Consider the following 27,667-nt stretch of genomic DNA (forward strand, 5'->3'; position numbering starts at 1 on the left):
AGTTTACTCCACCTACCATTAGTAAGAAGATCCAGTCGTGAGTTTTGTCCTACTTATTGACAGGATGTTTACAGCCACTGTCTCTAATTGTATTACTTTATGGGTTTGATTTAAAGCCTGTAGCCACAGGCGGTGATTGGTGTCTCTCTCTGTGTGTTTGGCATTTCCTCTCTCACTAAGAGGATGAAAGGAGGAAGGTGTTTTGTCTTTGCCTTCCCACTCTGATCTTTACCCCCCACAGATTTCCACTCTCCGTCATGACGTCGTCACTGTGCATTTGATCATATGCGCTGCCATGTTGTTCTGTACTCACTGGGTCTGTGCTCCCTCTGTGTCACTCCGCAGGGTGCAGGGTAAGAGGAAGAGGGACTCCTATGTCAGAGTTTTAGGATGGCCAGTGAAGGCTCCACTCTTCCCAGTCCCGTCGTCCGCCAGATTGACAAGCAGTTCTTGATCTGCAGCATATGTCTGGACCGCTACGAAAACCCCAAAGTACTGCCCTGCCTGCACACCTTCTGTGAGAGGTGAGTGGAGTTACTAAGCTGCTCTATTTAGCCCTGTACATTTTCTCCATTTCAGGCTAGTTGACCTTTTTATTTGTATAAATTCACATATAAAGGGGATGCGCGACAGTACGAGGAAGATGTAGTAAAAAAACCGTAATAATTTTAAATCACTACTGCATTGTTTCTGTGTATTGTTTCACAGTAGATGGTTTTGCATCACTGCTGTTTGACTTTGGTGTGTTGAACTCACCAAAGTCTTTGTTTCTGATACAAAAGAGACACTGTGGACTGTGCCTGGCTGTCCCTCTGCTCTGGTTGCTTCTGGAGAGTCATTATGCTGTAACATTTAACAATGCAGTTGTTTCCTCTTTTTGGATGGTGGATCTGTTTCATAGATAAATATGAGATCACCTCCCATATTTAACATTGAAATTAATATGAAGCAAAATGTATCATTTTCTGTCCTTGGCTTTGATTTTCCTTAACCCTCTGCAAGATAACACTCATCCAGCTTTATATTTTTCCCTAATTTATAAAACGAAACAACAACTCAGAGTAACTAAATGAATGTTAAAGGTGCAGTCTAACACTAACTCCTTAAAGTTAGAAAGCCTCCCATAATTCTGACCAAGAAGATGTAAATACATGTATAGTGAAATTTATTACGAAGCAATGGTGATGATGTATTTTATATATATGTAATTTCATACATATATATATATATATAATATATATGTAATTTCATGTATGCATATATATACACATGAAATTACAAAAGCCACCTGCAAAAGCTGCATGGAGGAATTTTTTTCAAATTTGGCTCAAACGTTTTAGGATGACCCGAGTAGATTTTGGTGGTCAAAGGTCACTCTGACCTCATAAAACATGTTTGTGACCATAACTCAAGTATTTATGCTAATTATGGCAACATTTCACACAAATGTGTAAAAGGATAAAATGATGAAGTGATGGCACTTCATATCCAAAAGATGAAATAAATGACCACCGACAAAAGGAATTTTCAAATAAAGGCGTCTGTGGAAGCTGAAGCTGCACAAAAGTGTTTATTTTTCACTAAATACCACTTTACTGCTGTTTGATAGAAGCTATCAGTATGTTTACAGAATGTGTGAATCAGAGGGCATGATAACGTTCTCATTTCCAGGTAAAATAATTATAGCTGCATATATGTTAGCAGATGATGCATTCAAATGTTGCGGTTATTTCCGTAAAGTGCGGAACGGCAGCGTGCGGTTTGAGACATTAACACTGCCCAGTCAAAATTCAAGTTCTAGTGAGAGTCCTAACACATTCGATTGCTTTATTTTAGTGCATTAACTATGTCATTTGGAACACAGCCTCAGTGTGCTGTGCTACCTTAAATCTGAGTGTAAACATTTCAACCACTAGATGACCTCAGGGGGGGAAATTACACTCTATAGACTGGAATAACTGTTAATGGAGTCGTTGATCATATTATTGAATCTTATCTCAAGACAAAAACCATCTTGTTTAATGTAACTTTTCACAGTCCATCCTCTCCTCCTCCAGGTGCTTGCAGAATTACATCCCCGCCCACAGCCTCACACTGTCGTGCCCCGTGTGCCGCCAGACCTCGATCCTGCCGGAGAAAGGTGTGGCGGCGTTGCAGAATAACTTCTTCATCACCAACCTGATGGACGTGCTGCAGCGGGCGCCGGACAGCCGCAGCCAGGAGGCCGCCGCTCTCAACAACATCACCACCGTGGCTACGGGCCAACTGCTCTCCTGCCCCAACCATGGAGGCAGCGTAAGAGTTACTCACACTGTCCTCTGGTCTCACACGCACACTTACACACAAAATACTCAATTATGATCACATAACATGCAACAAATCTCTAAACTGTGTTACAAGTGACAGTGTGTAAACCAGCTCTGTAGGTCAGTTATGTTTTGAGACGGAGTCTAAGCCTTTAAGGAACCATATCTGGACAGTCTTTCTTTTTTCTCATAGTCTTACTACTTTTACATTTTTGGTTTACAGGTTTTTTTGTGGTAGATTTAAATGTTCACTGAATGTTCAACATAACTTTGTCTTGGGAGATGGTTAAATAACTAAAAATAGTGTTTTATTTTGTCATTTATAACTTTAATGAGAGGTTACAGCTATGGCAGCAGCTTTCATTCAAAATCAACAAAATAAACCTCATGTTGGAGCCGGACCAAGTCATACTTTTAGGACCATTAATGTCTTTATAAAATTTCCAAGCAATCTTACCCATATTTTTTGAAATATTTCAGTGTGTACCAAAGTGGTGAACTTTCTGACGTTGCTATAATGTTGCTAAATGCCCATTTTAAAGTCCGATCTCTACTTTTCTTGTCCCTTAGGTCATGGAGTTTTACTGTCCTCCATGTGAGACTGCCATGTGTCAGGAGTGCACCAGCGGGGAACATGGAGAACACCCGACTGTGCCTCTGAAAGATGTAGTGGAACAACACAAGGCCTCATTACAGGATCAGCTGGATGCTGTCAAGAAGAGGTACAACAGGAGCATTATGCACTGACGATGTCGTCATACTGCACTGCACACTTTAAGCATATCACTCCCGAGCAGTGACCATGATGGCATGAACACAGCCGTCCTTTTTATTTCCCCACTGGGTCATATGGCTGACAATCCTTTCTCTTCATTTCTGCGTTCCCTTCGCTTGCTCTCAGATTACCAGAGATCGACTCGGCCCTGCAGACGCTGTCGGAGATCCTGCTGCAGCTGACCAATCAGAAGAGCTCCATTGAGGAGGACATCCACACCACCTTTGATGAGCTGCAGAAGACCCTCAATGTCCGCAAGAGTGTTTTACTCATGGAGCTGGAGGTCAACTACGGCCTCAAGCAGAAGGTGAAGTGGCGTGACAGTAATGTAGAGTGTAGTTTTAGTGTTTTGCTTCAACGTTCGGCATAGACTTTCAAACTATCTGGTGGTGATAAGTTTTGTCTGAGTGTTTTAATCAATGTAACACACTTTGCTGTTATTATCTAGCTCTTAAAGGAGCTGTATTAACTGGACACTGAGTCTTTATGCAGCATAAGGAATTTATAGAGGAGGAAAAACATTAGTGCATCATTAAAATGAATGCAACACTGACCTCATTATAATCTCTTTTTGGAGAGCCTTCAACCTATCACAGACCACTCATCAGGCTGTTTCTGCTGATCTGTGTGTCAAGGGCTCAGCTGGCCTGAGCCGCTGCAACTGGCAGGGGGGTTGGTGGAGTTGGTGCACCACCCCGACCAGACATCCAATCACCGTGTTGGGTTAAGAGCCTGCTGCTGCTCCCTTTAGGGAGATTCATCACATGTGCTGCTAATGATTTACAACTCACTGGCTGGTGTGCAGTCAAAACACTGGAGCCCAGAAGGGGAAGTCAGATCTGTGACTTTCAGCTGCATCGCTGCTGCTGGTGCTAGATGGAGCCAGTGTACTCCGTGTGCTTGATTTGGGTGTGTCATGTGTGGCGAGGGGATACAGTACAGCTTTGCTCTTCATGCTGCAAACACAGTGTGAATGGAGATCTTCAGAGCGTCACTGTGTGAATCAGTCGACAGGGTGGGATAGCTGAAGGCGTTTGGATGAAACGTTTGACTCCGGTTTGAGATAAACAACGTAATGGCCTCTCGTTTTGGAAGAGAAGAGGAGTGGGATGGCCAGATGCAGGTGGGTTTGCCTTGGTGCTTTGATGAGTGGGTGGTGATATCCTAAAGGTTAGTTTAAAGTGTATCTGAATGTGACCTGTTACCGTAAAAAGACACTTTACATCAAGGTTTTACGACACATAATGCACAGCTAATGCAGGACTCGTGATGATTTAATGCAGAAGGTTTCATCAATTCCTGTTGCTCATGTTAACAAAGGATCAACTTACTTGGAGTTTATGTTATTAACTAACACAATATGGATCATCAGTTGATTTACTTCTTTATATTAATTCATACGTGACCACATTAGCAACAATTCAGTTACACAGAAAAGGTCGTTTTAGACTTGTGACTTTTCTCATTGAAATATGCTTCTTCTTTTTTTTTTTTAATCAGATTGTTTATCACACATCTTCATGCTGCTGCATGACTCATGATGTCACATCTATTTCTTAGGGAGAGGCATGTGAGCTTGTTTTAATGATATTGTGTTCTTGGGGAAAAAGTGGAAATAAATCCAGCAAGTGGCTGGAACATGTTCTGCCAACATGTTCTTAATGAGCTCAGATTCCCTTCATGCTGACAAGTCATGCTTTATTTTCCCACTGGTCTTGATCCCTTAGAAGAAATCTTTTTTGATTGTCCCTCCTCCAAAACAGAGAAGCCTGTTAGGTTTTAATGATGGCTTGACTGCAGAAGAAGAGTCTATTTCAGTGGTTCCCCACCCGGGGATCGGGAATCCTCAAGGGATAAAGATAAATCTGTGAGATGAAAGAGAGAACAAGAGGGAAAAAATGTAATATTCTTGTAAAATGATGCCAGGTATATTCGAGCCTCTTTAACATACTCAGTGGAATCAGGAAAATCCCACTGTTTCATGTAATCTGAATGTGACCGTGCTGTCCTCTGGTGTGTCCACGTGTAGGTGCTCCAAGCCCAGCTGGACACCCTGCTGCAGGGCCAGGAGGGCATCAACAGCAGCTGTAACTTCACGGAGCAGGCGCTGAGCCACGGCACCGAGGCCGAGGTGCTGCTGGTGAAGAAACAGATGAGCGAGCGTCTCGTCGAGCTGGCCAGCCAGGAGCTGCCGCTGCAGCCCGGAGAGAACAACCAGCTGGACTTCCTCGTGGAGACCGAAGGACTGAAGAAGTCCATCCACAACCTGGGCACTATTGTAACCACCAACGCCGTGGCCTCGGAGACCGTGGCAACAGGTGAAGGGTTACGGCACTGTGTGGTGGGCATGTCCACGTCCATCACCATAACAACCAAGGACAAAGATGGAGAGCTGTGCAAGATGGGTAACGCAGTCATCTCTGCGGAAATCTCCTCACCTGAAGGCAGCAAAGGTGACGGAGAGATTCTGGACAACAAGAACGGCACGTATGAGTACCTGTTCACAGCTCCTAAAGAGGGCACTTTTAATTTATCACTACGTTTATATGAACAACATATTAAAGGAAGCCCCTTTAAGATAAAGGCCACCAAATCCATAGATGTGTTGCCAACCTCAGACGGTGTGAAGAAGAGGCTGAAGTCTCCAGGCAGTGGACACATCAAGCAGAAGGCCATCAAGAGGCCGGCCAGTATGTACAGCACAGGGAGGAGGAAAGAGAATCCCATCGAGGACGACCTGATCTTCAGAATCGGTAAGAATGGCAGCAGGAGCTCAAACCTCAGGGCTGTTTTGGTATCAGTTGAAATAAGCCTGGAATACCAGGTAACTATCAGTGTTTAGTTGGTGTAAATAAATGTCTACAATTAGTTTAAGCACTTGATTACAAAGTGGCCCAAAATGTATGTTCTTATGCAGGTGCCTATTTAGTTTATCATTGTGGTTTTATTAAAAAAAAAATAAAAAAAAAATAGGATTATCAAAAGATAAGTAAAGCTTTTTTTTTCTCCATGTAAGGTATTGACTAATGCATATATTATGTTTGCATCAATATCAGGTGGCAAAAACATTTGAAACAATAGTTCGTTCTGGTCAATAGATCAACACTGTAAATCTGCCAGATGTCAGAGGAGCTCAAACGTCTCATTTCTGTAAAATCTTTTTAGACCTAACTCGTGTGCAGTAGAGTCCATATCAATTAAAGCTGATCAACAGAAAAAGTATTCACAACAATTTTGACAAATGACTAATTATTTACCAAAAGGGGAAAAAAAGCCAGACATCTTCCGTTTGTTCAGCTTCTCAAATGTGAGGTTTTTCTGTATTTCTCAATTTTGACATTGTTAAATGAATGGGGTTTGAGGTTTGACTTTTTTAGTTTAGAATTATTTTTTTTTGAAGACATAACCTCACTCTTTTGGAAGTATTAATGAAAAAAATGTCACATTTTTCTACCAAAACAAATAAGAAATAAAGAATAAATAATTAAAACAATTGAATGGTAATTAATCAGTATGGCCCACACACACTATATTTCAGTAATATACAGTAGACAAACTTATCAGGACTGGTGCTGCCTATTGGTGCTAATATGGAGCATTATGCCACCTTTGAAAGGTCTCACCTGATCACAGGCAGTAACACCGTGCAAGTAACTCCATAAAGGCACATTTCAAGTATCAGGTTCAACAAAATGTCAAAAGCAACACATCACATCATCAGTCCAACATGAACTTTGCTGTATTTCGTGTCTTACAGGCACAAAAGGCAGAAACAAAGGGGAGTTCACTAACCTGCAGGGAGTGGCTGCGTCCTCTCTGGGAAAGGTGCTGATAGCAGACAGCAACAACCAGTGTGTCCAGGTAAGAGGAACTTCCCGTGCTTCCTGTTGCTCTCAGAAAACAGGTTTGTGGTCAGAGGACGCTGGTGGAAAACTATAATGTACTAGTACTGAGTGGAGTTCAACAGTGCTGCCTTTGTACTTTCTTAGTTTTCTGCTGTCATACAGTATATAGCGTGAACTTGTGGAACCTTGAAAATATAATCGATGTTAAAATCTAATTTTCTTGTTTCTTGCAGATTTTTTCGAATGATGGCCAGTTCAAAAGTCGTTTTGGCATCCGGGGCCGGACTCCGGGCCAACTGCAGCGGCCGACGGGTGTGGCCGTCCACCCTAACGGTGACATCATCATCGCCGACTATGACAACAAATGGGTCAGCATCTTTTCATGTGATGGCAAGTTTAAGGTAAGTCAGACTTTTATCATTACCTAGTGTCAGTGTTAGTGTTAACTGGGATTTCACAATAATACTGTTATTCAATATTTATATCGTCCCTATAGCAACACTGCACCACTTTTTAAAAGGTCCATACGATTGTTGTGAAATTTAGGTTGAGTTCTTTGTTATTCAGACAGCAGTACAGCTGCACCAGATGCTCCTCCTTTGGCCATTTACAATCATCACACCTCATTTGCAAATTTCTGGAGTGTTAAGAGATGTACTCATGCAGGTTTCCGCTTCCCCTTTCAGTCTCTGTTTATTTATGGTAGAAATTGCATATCTTAAAATAGAAATGATTTGTTTCATGGTTTGGATATTTGGATAATTTAATAGAAGTTGTTCTGTATTCTTAAGTAACAAGAGAGTTGCAATGGCAGGATGTGAGATATTCCCATGTTCCACTTGGGGGCAGGCTGTGGTTCATTCACTGAATGCAGGCCTTTTATCAACCACAGTCACAGAACTATTTGTGTGTGTGTGTGCAGTCATGGATGTTTTCTAGTGTACAATCCTAAGGGGACTGTCTACTTGTCATTTATCTGCTGCTATAAATACTAATGCTGATAATTTGTTGCGTTAAGAGTTATTATTTATTTCCTGACGTGGAAAAATTGAAAAAAAAATATTGCCCCCGTATCAGAGAAATATAAAATCCTCTTTCTGTCCAGAACAAAATCGGCTCGGGGAAACTGATGGGTCCCAAAGGTGTGTCAGTGGACAGAAACGGACACATCATTGTAGTCGACAACAAGGCCTGCTGCGTCTTCATCTTCCAGGTCAACGGCAAGCTGGTCACCAAGTTCGGTAACCGTGGCAACGGTGACAGGCAGTTTGCAGGTACACTCAATGGTAATACCGTGCACTGTCCCCCGCACAGTCTTTCTCCAACCAGCTCACACCTGCATGCTGGAATGACGTCGAATGACAAAACGGGAACCATAAAGACCCCGATCGCCCGGACTCTGAGTTTCTCTACATTTAGAGATAAGATGGGAGCTTGAGTGAATGTAGAGTGAATTTTAACTTCAGTCCAATAAATCGCTGCATTGGTCATTACATACATTTTTAACTCACATGTCCACAGAACATGTTGATCATGCTATGAATAGCTTCATAAAAATCCTCATTTTTTTTCTCACAATACCGTTAATTAAAGTAATGAATCTTATCTCACTTTACTGCATTAAATTGCCAAGCTGCATGTTTTCCACACACATCTGCCAGGCAAATGTTTGATGATCTCAATCATTTCTATGTTTTTTGCAGAATTAGACAAATGACGCATGTCTTAACCCTTTTTCTGATTTATTTTCTTTAACCCAGGCCCTCACTTTGCTGCTGTCAACAACAACAATGAAATCATTGTGACGGATTTCCATAACCACTCAGTCAAGGTAAGAGCAATGTCAGAGTAGTGAAAGTATATTACAACTGTACTGGAAACAAAATCGAATCTTTGAAGATGACATTTAGTCCGTTTTTAAAACTAAAAATTACGGCATGTTCGATAGAATGTTGTTGCTGTTTTTTTTTTAAACTTTTTTAAACTTTTTACATAAACAAGCCTTAAAGGCCTCTCCAGGCAAAATGTGTTTACCTATTGTTACTTCATTTGGATGTATGACAGTACAGGGCTGTTCTCACATTCACCCATCGAAGGGGGAGAGTTTGTCTCTGTTTAACATCTGGATGTCCCAGCAGGATTTTGTGACATCACACTTAGTCTGGCAACCAATCATAGTCCAGTATGCACTATGTTTCGCATAGGTCCCTGACTACATTCAGTAAAGTGGGAGACATTTTGTGTTCAGCAGGAGTAAATCTACTTTTAAGATTTCTTAAATAAGTCAGGCACAAATAATTGTTTAAAGGAAGGTATATGCATGTCTACAGGGAAACTCTTAATTTGTTTTTTTTAATAACAATACTTAAGCTTATGTATTCATTTGTGTATTTTACTAGGCAAAATAATTAACATTACAAATCTAAAATTGCAAACATACCAGAAGGGAAAAACACTGGAAGAAAAAAAAGGCCTAAGAAAAAGAATAATACCAGTAATCTTCTCCTGAAGCTCATCAATGATTACTCCTGCTAAGAGCACAATATAATGAACTATTGGCATCAAAAGCAATAGCCAACCTTCTGCAACTTAATTTGTATATTTTACTAACTACACTCACATGCCATAGGTGCAATATTTTGCTTTTGTAGTAATTTAAATGTCTTATTTCTCTTCTATTTCCTCCTTCAAAACCAAACTGTAGGTGTTCAACACAGAGGGGGAGTTCTTGCTGAAGTTTGGTTCTAACGGCGAAGGCAACGGGCAGTTCAACGCCCCCACGGGAGTGGCAGTGGACGTCAACGGAAACATCATAGTAGCAGACTGGGGCAACAGCCGAATACAGGTCAGCGCAAAGTACAAAACGTCTCACCTCAACAAGTGTCAAGAAAAAACAAACAGAGGTCGGCTTTACTGCCCTGCAGCAGTCACAGCTGTCTGAGTTACAGAGTACAGAATGTCTTTATGGTTCATTTCTACACTTGACAGACTCTGTGTCAAAGACATTTTGTTTGATGGTTTTTCTTTTTGATCTGGTGTCATGCTATTTTACTGTTTTCCATCATATTATGTAATGTAATGTTGCCAAAACAACATTGCATTAGTTGCACAGAAAAAGCTGCGTCCACAGTGGAGTCTAAACTTAACATGAAAATAAATTATAAGAAACAATTCTCGCTTCCTCTTCTAAATAATGTACTTATTTAATAGGCCACATTTTCAAACAACCACTTCAGTCACTTTGATTACCCTCTTACTATGAAATCAATCACATACTTTATTAAAATTAAGTGTAACTAAATGGATTTTCCATTAGGAAGCAGAAGAAGTAAGTAAGAAGTATTTGTCTTTTTTTTTTTTATCCTTGGATAACACACTGGACAAATTCAACTTCAGCAGTGTTTCTACTTGTTTCAATATAAAGTGTTAATGTTCCATCTCAGAACTGAAAGAATCTTTTCTTTGACAGATTATAATACATTCTATGTTTTAGTAGAGGAATCATATTCAATTGTACTCACTCGCAATATTTGTGTTTGGTGTCTATCTGCTATCATAAACTGACGTTATTTTGCAAAGATCAAAATACCTGTTGTACCACAAGATCCCAAAATGCCATTTATGTGTGCTACTTTACCTCACCTACACTTAACATAACCATTAAAGGACTTAATTGCACATGACTTTTAATTTATGTAAAGCAAAGCATGCCCTTGTTTTACTCCAAATATAAATGCAAACCAAACACTGATAAGCCTTCTCTTTCTCTCAGGTGTTTGATGGCAGCGGTTCCTTCCTCTCTTACATCAACACGTCAGCCGACCCGCTCTACGGCCCGCAGGGACTGGCGCTCACCTCTGACGGACACGTTGTGGTCGCCGATTCCGGCAACCACTGCTTCAAAGTCTACCGCTACCTGCAGTAGCCCCCTCTCCTCTCAACGCACAACTTGTACAGTGTATATGTATATATACACACACACACACACACACAAACATTAGTATGGAGCGACTGGAAGATTTTGCACTCACCCACTCATCCATTCATCCTTGAATCGCGCTGTCGTCGTGCCATCTGTTTGACCCCTGATGCTGAAGAAAACAATAGAAAAGGATTATTTGTGGGAGCGAGAGGATCTCTGATACTCACAGATGGCTGCTGCTGATTGGTGCTTTGAGGAGTCACTCTTAACCTTGTTCACGTTCCATCTTGACCGTGCTGATTTGGGAAAAAAATGAAGCTTTAATATTGAACACGAGGTAGACCTTGGATTGTTCATCACCCGACAGTAAACTGGAAGATTATGCAATTGCATCTGTTCCTATAAAATACTGGCTGGTCACTGTGTTAAGTGAGATTGAAATCCAAGTAAATATAGCTACCTGAGAAATAATGGATTTCCATTTAGTGAGAATAACTGCAGCTTCCTGTTTGATGCCCTTAAGAGTCCTCACATTTTGCCTGTTCACTATAAAATAAATATTCCACCTAGTGTAGGTAGCAGGTTATTTTCAAGCATGAGCATGCTGTTTTTACTAACTAACACCTGAAAGCGTACTGAGCACAATATATAAAGCAATTTCAGGCTGACACGTACAAACATTACCATAAGAAATAATAATTATATCTGTGTGAAAACAACTGTTTAGTGTGAACTATGTCATCACTTTAAATTAACACAGTACTCTGAGGGCTTAATTGGTTTTGGAAAACCACATTTTGTGTGTTTGCGTGTGCAAGACAAATGTTAACCGTGTGTTGTGATAAATTAAGGTTCCAAACATAAGCCACCTGATATGCAGGCCTCTGTTGTGCAGGTGTGAATGCACCTGTGTGTTTGGGTTGTGTATGAGGCCTCTTAACACAACTCACAATCTGCTGTGATTATGAGCAAACATCTTTGAATTTGTGGCAGAATTTGAGTAAAAGGCTGAAAAGACATTCGACAGGGTGCGTCAGTCTTTGTTTGAAAGGTGTGTTCATCATGCTGGAAGTAGGTTTCATCTATCAGAGCAGCAGAACTCCGATCACCTTCACTCCTCTCTGTGTGCTCTTATGTCTAGAACTACTAACAGGTTGTATTTTAGTGAAACAATTTGTCTATCTTCTCAAAAGAAAGATGCAATATGTAGTTTACCAGTTGAGTTGTATATTGTGAAAATGCACTGTGCTCCTGTTAGAAAGCCTTGCTCAGACATTGTTTGTCTTCAAGCACACAATTGTCATTATTTGTTATCCTGAATTTGGTCATCCATTTTCTACACGATCCTGTCAAATCATTTGTTTTCCATTGTCTTGTTTATATTTGTAATGCCAAATGGAATTAAAGTGCCCATAGAAAATAATATTGTGTTTGGGTTTGTGTAAAAGAGGTAAGCTGAATTTACTATGATGCTGCTAAACAAACCTAGACAAATATAAGCAGTTTTCCTTTGAGTGCTTTTATGTCTGCTCTGCTGTCTCTAAGTGAACAATTAATTTTGTTAGACAGCAGAGGGCGTAAGAAAATCATGAGATGAAGTCAAACAACAGTGCATCTGTAACCACCTTTAAAATTGGAGAAGTCTCTTTGTTAAATGATAGTCAATACTGAGAGGTGTGACAATCACGGAGCGTGCAAGTAGTGTTTAAACTTAAGTAAACGTATTCAATTGATTTAGAATGTGTGATGTCGGTGTGGGCCTATTTTTGTTTTGAATTTCTAATATTTTATCTTTTTCAACAGGACAGCGTAGCACAAAGTACTTATGCACATAGTAGTTTCTCAACTTAACAAATGTCCAGGCATACATTATAACAATTTCCAGTTTGTAGTTGTAGTTGTCCAGCTGACATTGACGCAGATGTTTGGGTTAATGATTTTGCTGCTGTTATTGACTTTACGAGCAATACTTACAGTATATTCTTGTTTTATTTATCTATAGAAATATTAAATACATTTATATTATTGTACACGATATGTAACTCTGTTTATGTTTGTTTGCCACGTAATACAACACCAAGCTAATATCTTTTGCGTGAAAACCTTGGTTTGTTAACGGCGCTCTGTTGATATTAAAAGTATGTGGAGTACAGGCGTTTACGAGGAGCCTTGAACGCAGCACTAACCAGTGACGGCCGAGCGCGGGAAATTCAGTCCTGCCTGAACACACTTCTTCTTCTTTGGATTACAAACGGAACCGCGCAGTATTACATTTAAGCGCCTAACTCGTTGATGTTAGTGGTCGTTGCTCGTACAGTATACAACGCAAAATGGTAGGTAAATGTTTACTTTGATTTGCAGAGCAGTGTCGAGAGGTCCACCGACGCTCACGTATCTGGAGGCTGTAATCTCTGAGCTATCAGAAACGTTACCTTCACTAAGCAGCAGTTAACACGTAAGGTTTGTTTCACATTATGCATTAAGCGAAGTGCTACGAGGTTATCGTTTCGCGTCGTTGTGGCCATATCAATTGTAATATCAACAGGACCGTCATACTAAATTACATTGGCGCGTCGCTGCCCGGTGTGAAACGTCTACTTCCGGTACTCGGTGCTCAATAAGTTACGCTATGGAGAACCAGTGAGAATATGAAGTCATTGTAGAGAGAACATGGGTAGATGTCAGGCGACTATACAGCACAAAAACACGACTTGGTTCGGTTATGTGCGGGTAATTTCTGTTGGCCCATAAACCTGTTAGTTCATCCACTAACTATCTCCTCTGTGAAGGTTGTCGTTGCTCAGTGCTGCCGCTGCTGGTCGGAGGCCACATTACAACAATACTCATGCAGGAGGACAGACGTACAGTTCATTCAGAAGTTAGAGCTGCAACGATTAGGAGATTGAGCGGCAGAAAATTAATCACCAACCATTTTGATCACCGAGTAAATTGTTTTGAATAATTTTTTATGAAAAAAAAAATGCTTAAAGTGTTTGATTCCAGCTTTTTAAAATGTGAAAATGGTCTGCTTCTTTTTGTCTTCCATGATAATAAACTGAATATCTTTTAGTTGTAGGCTGTTGGTCTGGACTAAATAAGACATATTAGGCTCCTGCTGGTGCTTTGGGAAACACTGATTGAGATTTGTCATCATTTTCTGACAATTTTCAATCAATTGACAAAATAATTGACAGATTAACTAATAATGAAAGCAATTGTTATTTGCAGCTCTGCTGGTAGTATCACCGGCCCATAAGACAAATTGCTATCTCAAAGTGCTGTGGTTTATGCTGATATGTCTCGCTCCTTGTTGCATGTAAATAACAGGAGTTCAGCAAATCTGTTAAATCAGTTACTGCTTTGTGAATTAGTAATCACATCAAACTCTGTTGCAGTCCAAGAAGAAAGGACTGAGTTTGGAGGAGAAGAGAACTCGCATGATGGAAATTTTCTTTGAATCGGTGAGTTTTTTCTTTGCAGGTGGCCCATATATATGATATCTGTGTGATATGTGTCCCAGCCTCTATGTCCCCTCTATGTCTCTGCTATCTCGGTTATACTGCGACTGCATGGATTTAAAAGCTGATCACTACTCATACTGGTCACTATTGTTATGTTACTAAATTACTATTATTTCACAATCTGAAAAAGGAGAGTATTGATTTAAAGTTGTTAATACAGAGTTAGGATGCCTACATTTTGGGAAGGAGACAAAAGCAACATGCAAAGTACTTACCAAAACATGAACGGGCACAGAGGAGGTTTTTATGTCCTCATTTCAAAAAGCTGCCTCTGATGCAAAACATGTTGTTCTCATCACTGTGTGGTTGTCTTTCTCTTTCATACACACTCTCATCATGCACATACACAGCCTGATAAAAACTTAACATGAATGGACAAGGCAGTACCAACATGAGATTATTATGTTATGAATGTGAATCCATTTAAAAAAAAAAAAAAACTGAAATAGTTAAATCTCTAAGCTTTGAGTATGTCATTATATCATATATTTACTAGATAGATACATTCACTGTTTGAGTCCTTGCATGTGAGGTCATTTAGCTATCTAATGATTAGGGAGGGGACAAGATTTTCAAATATCCAAATAGTCGTTAAAATATAAAAACTTAATTGAATAGTATATTTGCACGAAATGCCCATCCCTATTAATAATAGTACTAACAAAAGATGTAGAAAGTGCTTTCCAACATTTTAGTACTGCAGTTGAATTAAACCAGGCAGGTAATAGTAAAGAACATAAAATATCCTGGGATGCCTAAAAATAGGTAAACTGATATATAAATAATTAAAACAATTATATCAACTGTATTAAAGTCCAGGGAGCCCAAATACAGTGGCACTAAGCCATCAATGTAGAAACTGATTGAGATGGTTGTTAAATGTTTCCTTTATTTTGGATTTAATGAAAAAAGAAATCCTTGATTATATTTTTCACTCTCTTTTCAGAAAGATGTGTTTCAACTCAAAGACATAGAGAAGATTGCCCCGAAGACAAAAGGCATAAGTGAGTAGTGATCAACAGAACTGTCATTAACTGCCCTTATGTGTAAAACATGTACAGTCTTTTTATTGTTTCCCTCGCTGGTGTCTCAATAAATATTTCCAACGAAATCTACAGGTTGGCAGAGACATCACTCTTAAAAAAAACACATCTTATATTCTCATAGATCATACTGTTAATTTGTGTTGCATGTTTTGGACCCATTTACTTGGTTGTTTTTTTTAGTCTAAACTGCCAAAAACAACTTAATTCTTAAAGAAAATATAAACTATGAATTAAATTAAGACAATCACTTGAAAAATTGTCAGGAATGTTTGTGAGACCAGCAGAAGATTTCCCAGTAGTTTCTTTATCTAAATGGTTCTGTATTATTATTATTAATAATAATAATAGGAGAAGAGAATAAAACTAAAATGTGCTTGGCAAGTAACAAATGGGATAAAACATGCATGAATTTCTTCAATGTTCTGTTTTTTTTAGTAGAATCCCATTAGTTTTCTTTCAGGGACTGTACAGACAGCATCAACAATGGTGCACCCTCGTGCATTCTTGAAAACACTGGTGACATGCTTACCGAGTTACCATGGCAACCAGGACTTGCAATTGCCATATTTAGTCTGAATAAGCAGCAGCAGACCTATCAATAGCAGTAGTCTCACATTTCAGAGAACTTTTGAAAGCTTTCAGCTCTTTCGTAAAACATCAGCCTAACATTATGAGCATCAAGGGAAAACGGATAAACATACAAACTTAGATTTTTTTTTTTTTTTTTTTTTTAGTGCTAGACTGTCCAGAAGAACGATGCTGTGTTTGGCTTGGTTGGAATGGACTGAGGAGGGATTTTGTTTTTAAATGGACAAAGCATGAATCTGGAGAAACTGGATCTTGCTGCTGTGATTAAAAGCACATGTTACAGGCCCCTGTACTTGGGCACAGTGTAGTTCCAGAGTGATGGAGTGGGGGGGGAGAGAAGGGGGCAACAAGAGATCTGCACTGTGGGCACATTTTCCTGTAGAAGAAGAGAAAACGTGAGAAAAGGGGCCAAGGGAGTGATCTCAGCTAGAAGTGGTAATAACATACTGGTAATCATTAAAAATGGTCTGAAGTTAGAAAAGGGCAAAAAGCCGTTGGAATCACATGAACAGAGAAGAAGGCAGTTCCTGAGCTGAGCACATGCCAAGTTTGGTTAATCCATCCAGACTGTTTTTCATTTTCAATCCTCGCTGCCAGTCCTATTTTTTTGCTGCCGTTCGAACTCCTCTCGGCAGATAAGGCCTTTCAGTTTCACAGTGGATCGGCTGAGCGAAGCGCGTGGGAGTATCACATTTCACCGCTGACACTGTTCAAGATATAACTCCTGCTCTGTTACATTCTCTCATGCCGTGTTCAGATAAGTATAAAAACGGCCAGAGAAGCTGCAGATGTGTGGGCTCAGCTTTGTGAACCTTTCAGGAGCATACTTTGCTAAAAAGGAGACCTAGTGATGACTAGCAGTTTTTAAATCCTTAGCTGAATGAAATATACTAAACATCAGATGCATTTTAGATTTTAAAACCAACTCACGAATCTATAGATGTTACTAACTCCACTATGAAGCAATATAATGATTAAAAAAAAAAAATTGAGATTTGAATGTGAAAAGTGTGCTGTCTCCTCTGTGCTGCTTTCAGCTCCCATGTCTGTGAAGGAGGTGCTGCAGAGCCTGGTCGATGACAACATGGTGGACTGTGAACGAGTTGGCACATCCAACTACTACTGGGCCTTTCCCAGTAAGGCCTTAAACGCTCGCAAGCACAAACTGGACGAGCTGCAGAAGCAGGTGAGTGCAGCTGATTGTAGTCTGGCCTCATGTACGGCACATATGGGATGTTCTTATGCTGTGATGCACAGTATCTCTGCATCTTTCTGTTGAAAACCATAATTTAATTTAAGATAGAGTTTCGTCTCACACAGAGTTGTTGTGTTTTCTGGTTTAAGAGGACACTGCTCACTGTAGTTCACTGCAATGAGGTCAATATGTGACGAACACAGTCCAGAAAAAACTTCTGCTAATATAAGGTGAAAAGAAACAGGAAGAAAACACAAATGAGCTGTTTCTCAGAGTATGTATAGGAATATATATATATCTATATATATATATATATATATATATAGATATCTATATATCTATATATATATATATTAATTATGTATGTTTTAAATCCAATATTTATTTTATTTAAAAAAAAATTACCAGATTAAAAAAAAAAAATGATAAAAAGAAACCTGCTTCTGGTCTGTTTCTGAGAGATCTGTTGTCACGGAAAGTTACACCGCGCATCCTTGAACGTGTCGTCGTCTGTGATGACCCACTTCCCTCTCGCCTGTTGCACGGCGGACAGATGGTGCGAGGGCGGCGACTCCTCGGAGAACGTTAGCCACCAGATTTCTGGGACAGAAGTTAAATGTTGTGAAGCAGCGAGCTCTCGCTAAATACCCACGTTTGGTCGGACCATACGCGAACAGCCGACAGTGAGGAGCCACAGCATTTGGTCACTAGATCATCATGCATCTCTTTAAACAGCAATGCAAATTTGTTTGCTCCATGGCATGAATAAAAGATGACAAATAAGTGTCACCATAGAATAATAAGCGATGTACAGACTACAACACAGCTTCGCCTTGCTGCCAAATTATCTGTATGCATGCCTGAACAGTTCAATTAACAGCAATATAAATGGCTGTTAATGACACATTCGTGCATTAGTGTCTAATATGCTGGTGAGGACTCATGAACCCACTATGAATTTACAGTCATATTCCTCTGTATTAGTCAGTCACTGTTTCAATATTGTAAGTTAAAAGTGATTTTATTATTGATTAAATGTCACAGTTCAGGAACATCTCAGTTGTCTATAGACTTATTAATGAGCTAATGTCAACTGTAACATAACTCTTTTGTGCTTTAAAGATTTCTGACTCCAAGCAGCGGAAAACGTCTCTACAGAAAGTGGTTAAAAAAGCACAAGTAGGACGTGAAGACACGGTAAGAATACGTTCATATGATAGCACACAAAATTCATACTTTAATTTAATGTCTCGGTAAATGAAACCGAACAAAAGGAGTTCAAAAAATATCTTTGTATGTGTGTAGAAAGAACGAAGCGCTCTACTGAAGGAGCTGCAGGCTCTGAGAGGGGAACGAACACAGCTGCAGGCCGAGTTGGAGAAGTACCGAGAATGTGACCCCGAAGTCGTTAAAGAGACGAGTGAGTACATGCCAACCGATTTATAAAAAATAAAAAAATAAATATATTATCCCCCTGTACAAACTAACACAACCTAGTAAAGCAGTCTACAAGCAGTATACAGAATGGGACTTTAAATTCATGTTAATTTAATCAAGCGTTGCATCACTGATACACCACAGCATGTGTTCTTTGTAAATTATTACAGTCCAAGTATTAATAAGCTTCAAGTTCTACTGTGAGAAGTTGTTGCTGAAAGCTTTGATTTTGGCTCCAAAAGTGAATTCAGCTCCTGAGAGAATAACAAGGAGCAGTGGAGTCTACCATCAGGTGTCTAATCCATAAAAATGGTACTGTTCTGCATCCATGTGGGATCTCTGACTAAAAGGAGGCAGAGGAAAGAGCTGGAAGCTTCTGTAGTTTTCAACTTAGCATGGACAAGTGCTTTCACACCAGATAATGACACACAATTGTGCAGTTGGAGCCGGATTATTTTTCGCTGCAGCCTCCCACACTGTCAGATATTGAGGTGATGCCAGTGAGACTTTGGTGCACTTGGCAGACGTGAACAATTTTCACCCTTTTTTGTAGTTGCTCAACTCACCAATCACTCAACACAGATACAGTCGCATTAATGGAAATAATAGCAGAAAACACCTCCAGCCAGCAGCACTGCACTGAACTTGGCCTTCAGTCAAAAGCTCATAATTAAACACACGCAGGATGTGACGGATCGTATTTTACGCCCTCAAACTCCCTCCTCGCACATTTTACTGAAAGCCGTCTTGGATTTCAGACTGATTTAAATGAGGTGTTAAATTATCCAAATGCATTTAAAGCCCAGTTCAGACCAAAGATTTGTGACGAAATGAACTGGACGAGACGGTGTAAGAGCTCCACAGCAACGACTCTGCACCTCCATCTTAACTGTTGGCTTTTCAGCCTTTTTCATATTTAGATAGGATTTTGTAGCATCTTAAAAGATGAATGAGGAGAGTGATTGGGAGCTACTTGCAACAGTTGCAGTTTTAGTTGCGATGGAACAGCAAAAATGTAAAAACAAAACGACAGGGTTGAGAATTTGGAGCCACCCATGTGTCGCTGCCTCACATTGAATACCGAGCGGGCTTTTTTAACGTCTTTCTGGTCAGTTCCATCGTTTCGACTTTTCTTCCAGACACGGCTGTTCCTCAAAGGAATTGATGAAGTGATCCTCTCCTTCCTCTGTCCAAAACTCTGCCAATTTGATCAGCTGACAAGCTGATTGGCTGTTAAAAGAGGTCACATGCGTTACCTCATGTAGTTACCTTATGTAGTAATGATCACAAATGCACGCCTCACTGACTAGTCACAGCAGGCCTGTGAAACACAATTAGATGCAGCTTATCTTCCTGTGTCAGACATCTCAGACATGATTTTAAGGTGTGTACCCAGCGTGAGATACTTGTCACTGCGTTACTGAGAACAAACGTGTGGGTTCTCATGATTACATTAAAATATGTAGGAGGAAGTGAAAACTGAACACAAGTGGTCCCACAACATGCTTTCACATTCATGCGTTTTTATCACCTTGAACCACAAACTAGTTAAATATGGACACAAGACAGCATGTAATGCTTCTTGCTGAAACTGAGACATCTTTTGGTCTTAAGAGTCCTGTGTCAGTTTTGATTGCAGTCTAAATAAACCTCTGACTTCTCAGCTCACAGTGCTGCGGTTAAAAACTTTTAAAAACACAAAGACAAGACAAGACCACTGGACTCGACTCCTTTACTGGCTGTTGCACACCTCTTCCAGGCCTCACAATGCACACAGGTATCTGTGGTATAAAAGATCCTACAGCGCTTTATGTTTGTGTTCCAGCTGACCTGTGGCAAATTGGGTGTGGAACTTTATCGACCGATGTGTGGTGTCACGAATATATCTGCTCTGTTTATCTGCACCTCCCGATGTTGCACCATGTTTGCGTTTTGTCTGCACACAGTTTGGCTGTTTTTTTTCCCACTGACAGTCGTATGGACACACAGGCAGATTATTGATACCTACTTGTTGTCCAAATAAGCCATTTTACTGCTGCGCTTAACAGTGCTCTTATTGCAAATGACCTAAAAGGTGGAATTCATAGCCATCTTATAATTAAGCAATATAACAATCAAGATAAAAGCAAAAAATACCAAATATTCACATGTTGTAGCTTCTCAGATGTGATTGATTGTTGTCTTAGACTCTGATAGGAAACTGAGCGAGTAAAGCAGCAGTGTAAAACAATATGTCATCAACGAAGACGTTGTCATGAAAAATTTGTGACTGTTTTCTGGCATTTTATTGACCAAAAGATTATTCAATCATAAAACAGCTGTCAACTGCAACCCAAAATTGAATCCCCACGTAGAGTCTCCCTCGTTCCGAACAAATCGAAGGCTACCATGCAAGTACTTTGTCAAGTGCAGCTGGACACCTTGTTTATAAATATAACCCGGCATATAGAGTTTTTGACATCGTACAACTGTGCTCACATGCCAGTTAATTAGGTACACGTGTATAAAACTAATGCAGTTTGATACAACAGTGTTGCAGTGAATCCTCCCTTCATGAAGGGTGTGAAGTTTGAAGTGTGTAATTCTGTTCAAACTGATTTAGAGAGGTGAGGATTCAACTGTGCGGCCATTTTTGAGGCTGCTGTTCATTTGCATCTTGTTGTAGTGACGGGTGTAACAACTCTGGTCATGAAAGAGTCCACGCTTCCTACTGATGTCCATATTCAAGTTTTATTACAGAGGTAACATGGAACACCGTGAAAACTAGGAAATAAATGAGAGCAGCGTTAAACACAAAAGCTCAAACAACATAGAAACAAACACAATTCCCTGTTAATCTAAGTATAACAGTATTTAAGGTAACTTAATCAATTATTATCGTGTTCGCAGACTGACAAATGAATGAATATATTCCTTTCATCACATTTTTACTTTTATAAGTGTGAATAATATGAATATCATCTGTTATTGTATCACTGGCCACCTTATTAAATGGATAAGTCATCTGTTGTTGTTATCTGCTCTGAAATTCCACAACAGTGCATGTCAGATACAGATCATAAACACATTCACTACATAAATCCAGAAACAACAGGCCTGCTCTCACTTTCAACTGTCTCCACATGCCTGCAGGTCCTTCTTTCTTCTTTTTTAACTACCACACACACGCACACGCACACGCACACGCACACACACACACACACACACACACACACACACACACACACAAAAAGCTTTGTTCCAGATAACCATCTCCCCTCAGTGAAGCTTGAATTGTACTGGGTGAGCTGCATGCATGCAAATATGTGCCCAGTGTATCACATTATGTTATGTCTGCTGCTGAAGGAGGTTGGACTGAACTTGCAGAATGGGCCCAGACCTGTTCTTGCATGTAAGACAGCTGTAACCACGATACTCTGAGGTGCAGAGAGCATCTTCAAGGTTCAAGCTCTTTGCTGTTATTACACACATTTTAATCATTGTGAATGTCCATACTAAAGTCTCATTCAAAAATCAGAAGTCGGGTAACTAGTATGCGTTACTTCCTTCCTCAACTGTGTCTCTGTTCAGACTATAAATTTGCTTCTTTTTTTTTTTCTTAAAAACTAACAAGCAAAACTGTGAATTGCATAGATACTACGCTGTTCTGGCAACTGTTGGTATTAAAACCATCTTAGGCTCTCTGTGTGCTTCTGTTGACCTGAGCGATAACCTCAGACACGGCGGACCTTCGGGGATCAGCAAAGTCTGTGGTCTTTCTGTTGGCACATGGTCAGTTTTGGTTGACACGTTGTGGCTTTGCTTTCATACAATTTAGCTCATTTGGACAAACTGAGTCATATTCGCTTCCTCCACAACTTGTACTTCCTCCTTCTGGGGTGGACATTTCGAAACGAACGTGCATTCCTATTCGCATTGAAGTGTTTTCTCACAGCTACGATGTACAGCAGCCGTCCTAAGACAACTAAAACGTTTTGTTTTTTTTGTCATTACAGGCTGTAATGTTCGTTGCTGTGCTGTTATAACAAGTAGTAATACTTTGTAAATAAGAAAAGCCAAATCTTCTAGACTTGGTGAAAGAAATAGCTTCAACTTTGATCAGCCTTTTTTCCCTGAACAAAACATGACACATGCACTGCTGTTTTCAGAAAGCAATATTTAAATCAATGGATTGGAGTTATTGTTTAAGTTCTCTCATTAGATTAGAAACAAAGTACTACTAAAAACACAGTCGTGCTCATTGTGATAACCAACGGGAAAACTAGTGGTGGTTCACACCACGTTATGAATTATGTTGCATTTATCAGGTCAGGTTGTTTGACAACGGTTTCCACACCCATAGTTACTAATAAGCTGTTGTGGTTATAGGTGGGGTTTAAAAAACACCAGACATTGGCAGGGCAAACGCATCAGAGCTAATGTGCCTGCTCGGTATGACATGTATGTATGACGTGTGAATACACGCATCTTATTTACAACCACACAGAAGGAAAAACATAAAAGTACAGATTTCTTGATGGATTTGGACCATCGACCCAACCCTAACACCTCACCTTTATAGTGACACAGTGTATTTGGGTCAGGTATTATCAGGCTGACTGAGTGATGCAAACCTTCATTATGTTTGTGTTGTCTAGTATTTTATGCTCTTTGTTTTGTGGCAGTTTTATTTGTATTTAATCTACCAGTCGTACATTAGTTCTAAAAAGTATTTTCCTCTCTGGAGAAGACAGACTGTCAGTTGAACTCCTACGTTAAGCTTTCATTTGCTTTTATTTGTTTGGCCTATTTTACATATGCACAATGTCTGGATCTGACCCATAAGCACTAAAGGTAACTAAAGAAACAAAGCATAGCAAATGGACCCAAATTCTAAATGGACATTGATGTTCTGTTTCAAATCTCACGCATGACATTCAACTTCTCGGAGTCTTTTTACAGCACGATGAAGCAAAGCTCGTCATCGAACTGGTGATGTTATTGTAATGACTTTGCTTGTGTCTTTGAAGTCTTTTTATGACAGAAATATGCTTTGCTGCTGCAAAGCCACATTTGCAATTTTTGAAGCTGCTGGCACTGAGATCCGGCTCTGGATGAGTAGTAAATAGACTGATGGCCTTTACAGATATAATGCATTTACTGATCACAAATTTTGTTTTGCAGAAAAGTCAAATGTTGTTGCGAAAGATGCTGTTTCCAGATGGACAGGTGAGTCATCATTTATTTTCATCTACATGCACACATAATAAGTCTGGATTAAAGCTGCAATATTTAAGTAACAGAAAATGAACCCATTTTTTTGTGTTCAACATTTGATGAACAATTTGATGGTCTCCTCGGTAAGAAGTGAGCACTTGCCAACTGTAATTGTTTTGTATTGTACTAAATTGAATATTCCTGGCTTTTAAACTGATGATTGAAGACAGTGATTGACATCTCTTTGGGTGCACTTTTGTGCTGTTTTCTGATGCATTTCTCAAGCTTGGCTCTGTCAGACTATTGCTCACAGATTCAGTTTTCTTTGCTGCGTTAATAGTTTGTGAACCCTGTGTGCATTAGCGTGCGTTCAGCCTCTTTGAACAGCAATGTTCACCAATGTGAGACCAATGTCAGTAGTTAAGTGCGATGACGGTGAGGTCGAGCTATTTTTCCGAGATGTAATTGGTGGTAGAGTTTTGGCTGGTTTCGGCGCATACCAACTAGTTAAAGCTGCTCCAATAGTTTCAAAATGAACCCTCGGTCTACGCCCAGTCGAACGCAACGACTACGAAGGATTCCCTGCGGAGCGTACCCAAACCCACACTCACATTCACAAAGTGAAGGCTGTAAGGACACTTCAAGTCCTGCCGTCACCTCCCAGGAGTCATCACTTAGGCTCTCTGTGTGCTTCTGTTGACCTGAGCGATAATCTCAGACACGGCGGACCTTCGGGGATCAGCAAAGTCTGTGGTCTTTCTGTTGGCACATGGTCAGTTTTGGTTGACACGTTGCGGCTTTGCTTTCATACAATTTAGCTCATTTGGACAAACTGAGTCATATTCGCTTCCTCCACAACTTGTACTTCCTCCTTCTGGGGTGGACATTTCGAAACGAACGCGCATTCCTATTCGCATTGAAGTGTTTTCTCACAGCTACGATGTACAGCAGCCGTCCTAAGACAACTAAAATGTTTTTTGTTTTTTTTTCATTACAGGCTGTAATGTTCGTTGCTGTGCTGTTATAACAAGTAGTAATACTTTGTAAATAAGAAAAGCCAAATCTTCTAGACTTGGTGAAAGAAATAGCTTCAACTTTGTTCAGCCTTTTTTCCCTGAACAAAACATGACACATGCACTGCTGTTTTCAGCGTTATTTCTGCAGCCCCAGACCCCTCCAGCTTTGACTGATGACCCTGCTTAATATATTGAATTATCTGGAGCTGTTGTTTGTTCTGTGAAATCTCAAGGCCTCACTTTTTGAAAATGATGTGCAGCTTTGAACGGAGCCATGTTACAGTGAGACACATTTAGTCACTGGTCATATCAAAATTGGAGTTCAGTCATTTGCAGGTTTCAAGTGAAAAGTATTACTAATAGTGTAACTTACAGTTTATTGGCTTTCAGCTCTTGATAAGACCTGCGTTAGTCCACAGGAAGATACTAGATTTTCTTTTTAAACTAGTTACAGGTTTTCAGCTCGTCTCATGAATCCCTTCTAAAACATTTCCTTATAGTTATAAGTCATACATTCATTTAATTATTAGTTGGATAAACTACAATAAGAAGTCATCATACGATCTTGTGCTGATGTTGAAAATGTATGTTCATTTTAGATGATCGGGATGATTTCAACATCGTAAATCATCAGATTAAAGATATGTGATTCTAAATGATCTGTTCTGACAACCGTTTATACTACAGTAAACAGAGACTTTGACCAAGAGTTACATGGAAGTAAAATAATGTAATTTTTTAAAGTTACCTACCAGTGGTCACATAAACACATGAAACACAGGTACTAATGTTGCTCAAGCGCACTAGTGTGCTGTGCTGCATTCAAGTGCAACATTGCACCTGCATTTTTCGTTAAGGGTAATAATCAGATGTAGGAATTTGACATGAGACTTCAACTAATAAAGCGGCTAAGTTAAAATATAAAACATTGCACAAATCCTCATAATTGTGAGGTTCTGGAGATATTTCCACCTCCTTTTCATGGTTGAGTAAAGGTGTGAAAATGCAAATAAAAACTATAAACTAAATCATGTGTCAGTTACGAACATGTTTAGACGGGAAGTGCCCAAATTCTTACCTATGAAGGGCAAAAATTTTGAAAAAATTAATCTGGATGAAAAAAAACAAGTTTATGTTATGTAAAATTGCATTTTATTAAAATGTAATATATTTTACAGTCCCTTTGAAGGCAGCAATAGAGCCCCCTTAATCCCGAGATTCCCCCTGATCATCCCAATTCATTCCAGGTGGTACAGATCTTCACTGAAGTGAGATGTTTGCTGCTCAGGAAGTAAAATTAAATCTTCAGCCAAAATAGCATCGAGTAAATGCTTCAGAATCCCGGAGCAGATGGTTTTGTCCTTCGACACATCCATCACTCACAAGTCCAGGAATATTCTCCGACTCTCAGCCTGACTCTGCTGTAAATCTGCAGAACACTGAACGGGCAGATGCGTCGGCGTATTTGATCTAATTATGTAATGGGTTTGAATTTCTGTTTTCAGACAATGTTTTCGCCATCAAATCCTGGACAAAGAAGAAGTTTGCCTTTGAAGACAGCCGCATTAATAAAGCCTTCGGTATCCCCGAAGACTTTGACTACATGGACTAACTGCCAGCTTTTCATGGGCACAATCATCGACAAATCAGTTTTTTTAAGCTTCTGTTTGAAGCCCACATACCTGCTCTCTGCATTTGTAGTTTCTTTTCTGAGTATTAGACTGAAAATAAGTGCACCAGGATTCACATTCACAGCCTGTGGGTGGGCTTTACATAAGGACGAAAAGCAGTGATTTTTGGCAGCAGCAGATGGACTTTATCATCAGCGGATACGTTTCTTCGGTGCAACCAGAGAAGAGACTGAACCAACCATTAGTGGCTGTGAGGGGTGACGGGGTCATGTGATAAACAACTTAGCAGCCGGACTTCTTGGGACACCTGTTTGCATGAAAACTGAGATCCAAGTTGATGATGGAAAGGGATCAACACTGACTGCATCTGCGTTGCTAATGATTGAATTTACATAGTTTAAACAGATGGTTTGGACTCAAGTACTTGTGCACTTTTTCTTCTACATTTTCCCCTTTTTTTTTTTTTATGTTTTGACATTCAGGAATCTTCATTTACAAAAAGGGCAGATGGCAGAATCAAATTACAGAGGATATGTTATGTTTATGATGCTGTCAATATTTACTAGTACATTTACTTTCAGTGGAACCTTGTTTTGTTTTATATTGCAAATAAAATGACGCTCGTGAGTTTTGCAGTCCTGTTTGTGCAGTTGTTTTTCTTTAGAAATCGACACGGGAATGCTGCAGAATCTGCCACAAAAGCACAACTTTTTTGTTGGCTGCACATTCACTTTCCGTATGACAAAAAAAGGGGAACACTGCAGTCGTTAAATGTATAGAATGACTGTTGCAGTGCTTTTTTGTTCCATCAAACCAGATGCAGAACAGTTAGTTGTGAGTTCTGTTTTTACTCATTGACCTACTTGACGGTGCCAATGTTTCTGGGTTTGGTGGTATAATTTTCAAATGTGCTCGTCTTGTCTCCCACATCAGTTTAGTTATCCCTCAAGTAAATGAATTGTATGCAAATGTGTCGTCTGCTGGTTCAAGTGAACGCAAAGTTGTTCTTGTCTGCAAGCCATTAAAGAACATGTTGGTATTAAGGTTTGCCTGAAGATGTAGGTCACTGGTTATTTATAAGGCTTCCATTTGCAGTTTTATGATTGCAAATTTAGTTATTGGTATTGTAAAGAATAATCCGTTGCTGAAATAACTTGCAGATTTCTGTGTTCTTCCATGTTGTACGTTT

The 27,667-nt window shown here is 39.8% G+C and overlaps 2 protein-coding genes across 9 annotated transcripts in view; both read left to right on the top strand.

The window, feature by feature from the left end:
- trim2a (tripartite motif containing 2a) overlaps positions 1 to 12,271 on the top strand; it is a 29,593-nt gene extending 17,322 nt beyond the window's left edge. For 4 of the 8 annotated variants that reach the window (XM_069167010.1, XM_069167009.1, XM_069167008.1 and 1 more), the window contains exons 2-12: positions 346 to 524; positions 2,058 to 2,295; positions 2,877 to 3,028; positions 3,208 to 3,388; positions 5,111 to 5,834; positions 6,839 to 6,942; positions 7,160 to 7,327; positions 8,032 to 8,212; positions 8,687 to 8,757; positions 9,631 to 9,771; positions 10,699 to 12,271. In XM_069167010.1, coding sequence (XP_069023111.1) covers positions 391 to 524; positions 2,058 to 2,295; positions 2,877 to 3,028; positions 3,208 to 3,388; positions 5,111 to 5,834; positions 6,839 to 6,942; positions 7,160 to 7,327; positions 8,032 to 8,212; positions 8,687 to 8,757; positions 9,631 to 9,771; positions 10,699 to 10,851 — 2,247 coding nt within the window. In that variant the 5' untranslated portion in view covers positions 346 to 390 and the 3' untranslated portion in view covers positions 10,852 to 12,271. Of the gene's footprint in view, positions 1 to 345; positions 525 to 2,037; positions 2,296 to 2,876; positions 3,029 to 3,207; positions 3,389 to 5,110; positions 5,835 to 6,838; positions 6,943 to 7,159; positions 7,328 to 8,031; positions 8,213 to 8,686; positions 8,758 to 9,630; positions 9,772 to 10,698 lie in introns of those variants that run through there. The other 4 variants (XM_069167014.1, XM_069167012.1, XM_069167015.1 and 1 more) reach the window with 4 other exon arrangements.
- Positions 12,272 to 12,360: 89 nt separating this feature from the next.
- On the top strand, positions 12,361 to 27,105 carry mnd1 (meiotic nuclear divisions 1 homolog (S. cerevisiae)). Its single transcript, XM_069167017.1, has 8 exons — positions 12,361 to 13,181; positions 14,244 to 14,309; positions 15,316 to 15,373; positions 17,041 to 17,189; positions 18,321 to 18,395; positions 18,504 to 18,618; positions 23,799 to 23,843; positions 26,353 to 27,105. The coding sequence occupies exons 1-8, from the start codon at positions 13,179 to 13,181 to the stop codon at positions 26,457 to 26,459; spliced, it is 618 nt and encodes a 205-aa protein (XP_069023118.1). The 5' UTR covers positions 12,361 to 13,178; the 3' UTR covers positions 26,460 to 27,105.
- The last annotated feature ends 562 nt before the right edge of the window (positions 27,106 to 27,667 follow it).

Source organism: Embiotoca jacksoni, unplaced genomic scaffold (genome assembly GCF_022577435.1).
Source record: "Embiotoca jacksoni isolate LCO1_2020_lvr unplaced genomic scaffold, fEmbJac1.0.p SCAF_4, whole genome shotgun sequence".
Classification (NCBI taxonomy): domain Eukaryota; kingdom Metazoa; phylum Chordata; class Actinopteri; family Embiotocidae; genus Embiotoca; species Embiotoca jacksoni.

Coding starts and splice junctions, on each gene's coding strand:
- mnd1 (XM_069167017.1), top strand. Junction 18,396..18,503: donor AAGTAGGACGTGAAGACACG/GTAAGAATACGT, acceptor GTATGTGTGTAG/AAAGAACGAAGCGCTCTACT. Junction 23,844..26,352: donor TGCTGTTTCCAGATGGACAG/GTGAGTCATCAT, acceptor TTCTGTTTTCAG/ACAATGTTTTCGCCATCAAA.